Raw genomic sequence first — 6,921 nt, forward strand, 5'->3', positions numbered from 1 at the left:
AAGAATGTCAAGGTCTGGAGGGGTGGGAGCAAGCCATGTGTTAAAAACAGACGTTTTTATGGGCATATCAATTACTTGCATACTTTTGTCATTCGCTGACGGGCGCCGAAGAACTCCCGTGTAAAGCGTGGATCTACTGTATTTGTTTGCGCTGCGCTACGTGCATTGCGTAACTTTTTGCGTACCTCCGTCTTGGTGGTGGTCATAAGACGATAGAAACATCCGCTTGCTAACAAACTCTTTTAATAATAATCACTAATAAAACGACCCCCCAGTATATTACATATATGAAGTACGGTTGTTGACTATTTAGTTTCATACATTTGAAAAATAATAACTACCGCACCACGTGACGTCACGGAAGCGCTGTTGTAAAAATTTTCTAAATGAGGAAGTGGCGTAGGTCTCGCGCGTGTCTAGAACCGATTGTGTTTCCTGGATGGATTGTGCAGTGACAGCAACAGCTAATCGGGAAGCAGAACACAATGGGCGGGTTCTCCTTTAGCCAATAAGGACTGTTGTGGCTCTATATTTGGCGGCTATTGTCTACTGTGGGTTCCTAATATGCTCGAACAAGCACGTAAACACAGTGAGGCAGGAGCTGTATACGTCTTCAACAAGAGTATACAACACCCACTACTGGTAGCAGTAGTAAATACAATAACAGACACACAACAGAGCACAGATAGATCGCTCTACAACACAAGGACGCAGAACACAATGTGCGTTCAAACACTGTTAAAAAAAAAAAAAGAAGCAAAATTGCACTTAAAACAATACGTGAAAGGTGAATCGCCGTGCAGTGAGGGAACACTGTATTATTGTTCTTGGATGTGCTGTGGACCGTGTGTGTGTATGTGTGTTTGTGTCCTTAAATAGATGTCCTTTCATAGATTTTTTTATTGTTTCCCCACACAAAGTGAATTAATGGAATGTGCTGCCTGGTCGTTTACCTTAAGTAGGAGAGCACAATAACGTTTTCAGATGTTCAGCCGGCTGGAAAGAGAAGAAAAAAAGTATGATGATATGTATTCCGCAAACACAATGAAAAGCTCAAACACCGTGAAATGCCGTCGACTTACCTTGACAGTGGAGAACATTAATGCAATCACAGGTCAATTGGCGTTTTTTTTTTATCCAAGAGCCTGCTAACACAAACAGAAAACATGATTTATTTTACATGGTTTATTTAATCTCAGTCATTCATTCATTAATTTCCTATGCCGCTTAATCCTCACTAGAGTTGCAGGGTTTTTTTTGTTTGTTTTTTTTTAGGTATGAATGTGAGTGTGAATGGTTGTTTGTCTATATGTGCCCTGCGATTGGCTGGCGACCAGTCATGGTGTACCCTAATGAGGATTAAGCGGCATAGAAAACAAATGAATGAATTAATTTGATCTCAATTTTGGACAATTCTATTTTTAGTATTGTTTAATTGTTATGTTGCACATTATTGGCAATAAATATTCTATATTTGTTTAGAGTACAGAAACAATGTATCTTCTTTCTCCTCCACAAGTGAAGCTTTACATGTCAGATTCTTCACACACAGTATGACTGAACTGCCAACAGGTCAGTGGCAGGTGTTGCATCTTTATGCTGCAAATCTCGCCGCACTGACCACTAACCAAGGGTTCAAGACCAACGTTGGGTGCTCACATTAATCTTTTCGGGACGCTGCCATCTTATTGGCGAGCTGTCATTCGCTTGGATTTCTTCTCTTCCCTCCCTCCCTCCCACCTACAGGCTCCTTTCTTTCTCATTCTGAATCATAGGCAGCATCGGAGCACACAGAAGAGGAAGGTCTGCTCTTCGTACCAAACACACGTAAGTTGCTGACCGCTGCCATTTATATTTAACAGTGCAAAGTTTATATAGTACTACTATTACCCTATTTTTCTACTTGTTATTGTTCTACTATTTTTTCATCACAGCATAATCTATTCCTGGGGTCTACATTTGTCCAAAGGCCAGAATTTTTCTCAAAAATAATAATAAAGGATGTCTATAGAGATACTGCATTTTATATAAATATATAATTTTATTTAGCCATTATTTAGCCTTCATTTAGCGCCTTTGTCAGTGTTAATAAATTCATATTACCTGTACTGCCGCAAGCCATAAAGACCAGAGTCTTTCACGGGTCCAAATGTAAAAATCCAGAACTTCTCCACCTGTCAATAATCACAGTGGGGTACATGATTGTAGGCCTCTGCGGGTTATATTCCTTTGAAACTGCGTTTACTTGGTCACAAAGTAAACACATCAGCTTCCCCACTGCAAATTCGGTAAAAGCATATTTTGTAGTCCAGTCACTGTTAAAAGTTACATTTTCAGTGTCTGCTATTCTTTTCTTTCTTATTTTCGTCTTCCTCCACTGTTGATTCATCGCCTCCCGCAGGGTGAAGAAAGCACGTCTGTGGTTAGACTGAATAGTCCATCTCATTTGGGTAATGTTTGGCGGACCAAATGAAAAGCTTTGGCTTGCCAGATGTGGCCCACAGGCTGTCCATTGAAGACCCCTGGCCTCGGATCTACAGTCTTTTATACACGTTCTCTATTGTTTTCTCTCCCTATTAGAAAGCGGTAAGATTTTCAACACCGAACGTAAACAAACTATCAGTACAGTATTACACACGAGGGTAGACACAAAGTACTATAACTGTACCTGTACCTGTACTAAAACAATTAACCACTGCGAGGAAGGTCCAAAATAAAATGCAAAACATTAAATACAGGTATTTAATATAATATACTGTAAATATGTTATAACATTATTGAATGTATGGAATATTGCAGGTTCATATTGTCCAATGAGAATATAATATACATATGTTGTTGTTGTACAAATGCATACAGTACAGTATGTGTATTTATTTTAGTTTTTGTACCCTATTTAATTTTCTCACCGAGGTGCAATTTCATCGTTGCATATTTGTTTAAAATTGATCCCCATTAGTTGCTACCAGAGCAACTAGTCTTCCTGGGGTCCATTGCACAAGGCAGCAACACAGCAGAAAACCCAACAACGCATAGGACTCCCAAAAAAAAAAGGTGTTTTACTGTACAGTACATCATACTTAAAAACAGATACACAAAGATTACAATAATCTTTGTAAGATTATTGTGAGGGTTTTTTTTTTTTTTTTACCAAAAAAAAGCATAATTGCTCCATTATAATACCATTTTATTGCAAGTTGGAATCACTTCCAGGTTGTTGACTCAGCCCCAGCTGACATTTTCCATTTGCACCTTTCCGAGGACGTCTCTTTGGAGTGTACTGTTCAGATTCACATGCGTTTAAATGTAATCACTCTAAGCATCTTAGTGCCAAGAAGCTGTTGATAAAAGCACCGTTAGTCGATGATTCATCGTTAAAGGTGTTCTTTTTACTGACTAGATTAATGCATGACCTTTTTGTTAAAAGAACACATCACTTTTCTCAAATCAACAGGATTAGCTTGGCCACCATGGAGGCTAACCACAGCGGCACGTTTGAGAGCGCACAAAAAGAGGTTTACGAGGTGGCAGTGCATGACAACAACGCCGCTGGCAACCACAGCTCCCAGTTTGCAGACGTGGCCTTGCTGCAGACGTTCAAGCCCCTCATCATCCCCTGCTACATACTAGTGTTGCTGGTGGGTGTCTTTGGAAACTACCTGCTCCTGTACATCATCTGCAGAACGCGCAAGATGCACAACGTCACCAACTTCTTCATCGGCAACTTGGCCTTTTCGGACATGCTTATGTGTGTCACGTGCGTGCCCTTTACCCTTGCCTACGCCCTCAACCCTCACGGCTGGGTCTTCGGACGCTTTGTTTGCTACCTGGTGTTCCTCATCCAGCCTGTGACGGTCTACGTGTCAGTCTTCACGCTCACGGCCATTGCTGTGGACAGGTGAGTGACTCAAGACGCGTTTCCAGGTGGTTCGGTTCAGTATGGTTTACCATTGGTACGCTTTGGATCGGGAAATCCTGATCAGGCTTTTTGAGTTTTTCTGAAATGGTGAAGAATCTGTTTTGCTATTTGCTGTTAATTCTCTGCATGTGACATTGAGAACAGCAGCTTTCGATCACCATAAAGACTAACCTTGGTTTTGCTTTACGCTGCCTCTCATCTCAGCTTTATGAGGCTCCACTAATTATACAAGTTATAAACCTGTCAGTCTTTCTTTGATTTTTTTGTACTTGGATGCATAATTAAAGCAGTTTATACAAATTGGCTTTCTCTAAATGACTTGGAGTGTCAAATTGTAAATTCCTAGGTGTGCTCAACGCGATGTACTAAAATGTGAGGACATTTTTGCATTCAAAGCAGATTATTTTGCAGCCATATAAGCGGCACTGTGCCCTCTAAGATTGACGTTGTTAATTTTCACACAAATGGAAGAGGAAAATAACCCCTGTAAAACCTAAAAACAACAGTGGCTCACTTCACCGTAACATCCCTTCACTTCTTCTGCTCTCAATGAAGGCTCTCTCCTTTCCTGATCTTCCCTGCTTTGCTTCTCACGTTTAGTTTTGCCCTCTCTCATCCTTTTAACACATTGCTCTCCAAATTTAAATAATGGAATTGATCAGCTGATCTCTCCATGCAATTGACAAAATCTTCTCGAGGAAGCTCAGGTTCATTGGAACCTGTCTGCCCTGACGGAACGTTCACCGCCGACTACATGATGGACGGGTGGGAAAGGTGGAGGCTCATGTGCCTGGCGATTCTTTCCGTTGAGAACGTCGAAGACATCTACCTATTTGGAACAACGATATCAGGTCTTTTGCTGATTGGATTAGGCGCTGCCCTGATGTATCGCAGAATTCGGAAGACGGAGACAGAAGTCCAACGCACCCCAGCAGCTGCCCGTCATGCTTGATGCGGTGGGCAAAGCCATTAGCACTCTGACTGTGACTATGAATCACAACAAAGAAAACATCTTGGAGAAGCTTTTGCAATGACATCCTGAGGACTGAGGCGCCAAGATTGTGTGCTAGACGGAGCGACTCTCCAGGCCTGTGCACACACATGCAACTAAGGACACTCACGCACATGCACATATGCTACACACACCCCAGTGCTGACCACAGGTCCACGGCATGCGCCTGGCATGTGCCTGGCATGGCTGCGACGGCTGTGGCTTGCTGCCCTGGTGCAAGCCTTCAAGCTCTTATGTTGGAAAGTGTGCTTAGTTGTTGCCGAGGTTTTTTTCCAGTCCCACATTGTACTCCCCCATAGGAGCATAGTCTCCTCCCCTCTCCTCTTGTTCTTCCATTTCCTCTCCTGCTTTTATCGCCCAGTCATCCTGTCCTGTCTACCCCGCTGACATATTGTATGGTACGTTGTATGTGTACGGACGGGTGATTGCACAATTTCGCTTGTACCTCTGTATAAGTGACAAGTAAAGGCCATTCTCGCTCCCTCTCTCTCTCTTTCTCTCTCTGAAGTTGCCACTTTTGTTTGCAAAAAAGCCAAAAGCCAAAGAAAAAGCAAAACACGTGGAGCTATTTTTTTTGTCGTTCAAATCTAATAAAAAGTTTTGTCAAAAATGTTGGCTCAGTTAAAATCTTGACCTTAAAAGTTCCACTGTATATTGATTACTATATTGTATGATGATTTTAAAAGGTTTGAGCAGTGCTATCAAACTGGCAGGCGGAATGGCATCAGACCGTCCGTCTTGAGAGGTTTTTTTGTGCAAAATGTACTTAAAAACAACAGAGCGCTACTGTCATATCGTGGATCTTTGGCTAGTGTTTTTGCAGTAGATTCTTAAATTTTAAATTGTTGTATGAAATCCATTTGACCCTTGGTATACTGACCTTATTATTTTAGATACTACGCAACAGTGCACCCCCTAAAAAAGCGCACCTCTGTGGCCACCTGTGCATTCGTCCTGGCTGGAATCTGGCTGATGTCCTGCGGCCTGGTCGCTCCTGCGGTGAGCCACACCTACCACGTGGAGTTTAAAGAGGAGGGCTTCACCATTTGTGAAGAGTTCTGGTTGGACCAAGAGAAGGAGCGACGGGTCTATGCATACAGCACCCTGCTCATCACCTACGTCCTACCCCTGTCCGCCGTCTTTGTGTCCTACTTGTGCATCACGGTCAAACTGAAGAAGTGCATCGCCCCTGGTCACAGGACGCAGGAGAGGGCCACTGCCCACCAAGCCCGTAAGAGGAAGATCTTCCGCTTGGTGGCCCTCCTTGTATCAGCCTTCGCCGCATGCTGGCTCCCTATTCACGTTTTCAACATGCTACGGGACGTAGACATCACGCTCATCAACAAGCGCTTTTTCTTGCTCATACAGCTGCTTTGCCACCTGTGTGCCATGAGCTCCTCCTGCTGCAACCCCTTCCTGTACGCGTGGCTGCACGACCGATTTCGAGCGGAGCTGAGGAAGATGCTCAGGTGCCACCGCCGTATTGGAGCACCGGTCAATCACTGTACCGCAGGTGTTGTCTTGTAAAGGCGTGACAACAAAGAATGTCATTCTTTCAGAATTATTTGAATCATAAAGATGATCATCACAAATGTGTCATGTGACCACAATGTGAGAAACAAAAAAAAACCCATTCCTTTACTGTTATTGGTCGAGGGGGAAGTTAGCCTTGAGCAGGGGTGTAACTGTTCATGTATTTGTATACGTTTACGTATACGTATACGTTGTATACAGAACATTCGTTATGGTACAGAGGCATGCATTGGTTGAGGGACAGGAAGTGTAACTGCCTCGTCACATGTCTACTCTGTAAACAAATAAAGTGCAGCCCAGCCTTTGGCTAGCAGGAATCGTAGCCAAGAAGAAGCCAGAGCTTGAAAACCCTCTTCCGTTGCTAAAATATCCTGTTTGGGGACACTTGGCCTTCCCGGTAAAATTATACCAAAAAAGAAGACGAAACCAGTGTGCCGCTATTGTTGAAAAGAGATGG

General features: G+C 43.0%; 1 protein-coding gene across 1 annotated transcript; it reads left to right on the top strand.

Moving 5' to 3' along the window:
* Positions 1-1,786: 1,786 nt before the first annotated feature.
* prlhr2b (prolactin releasing hormone receptor 2b) lies at positions 1,787-6,921 on the top strand. Its single transcript, XM_054757306.1, has 3 exons — positions 1,787-1,827; positions 3,455-3,898; positions 5,825-6,921. Exons 2-3 carry the CDS (start codon positions 3,471-3,473, stop codon positions 6,456-6,458), a joined length of 1,062 nt encoding a protein of 353 aa, XP_054613281.1. The 5' UTR covers positions 1,787-1,827; positions 3,455-3,470; the 3' UTR covers positions 6,459-6,921.

The sequence above is a fragment of the Dunckerocampus dactyliophorus genome, chromosome 17 (assembly GCF_027744805.1).
Source record: "Dunckerocampus dactyliophorus isolate RoL2022-P2 chromosome 17, RoL_Ddac_1.1, whole genome shotgun sequence".
Lineage (NCBI taxonomy): Eukaryota > Metazoa > Chordata > Actinopteri > Syngnathiformes > Syngnathidae > Dunckerocampus > Dunckerocampus dactyliophorus.

Bases quoted from the DNA above. Each gene is read 5' to 3' on its own strand.
- prlhr2b (XM_054757306.1), top strand. From the start codon at position 3,471: ATGGAGGCTAACCACAGCGGCACGTTTGAGAGCGCACAAAAAGAGGTT. The intron at 3,899-5,824 runs GTGAGTGACTCA...TTATTATTTTAG, and splicing joins ACGGCCATTGCTGTGGACAG to ATACTACGCAACAGTGCACC.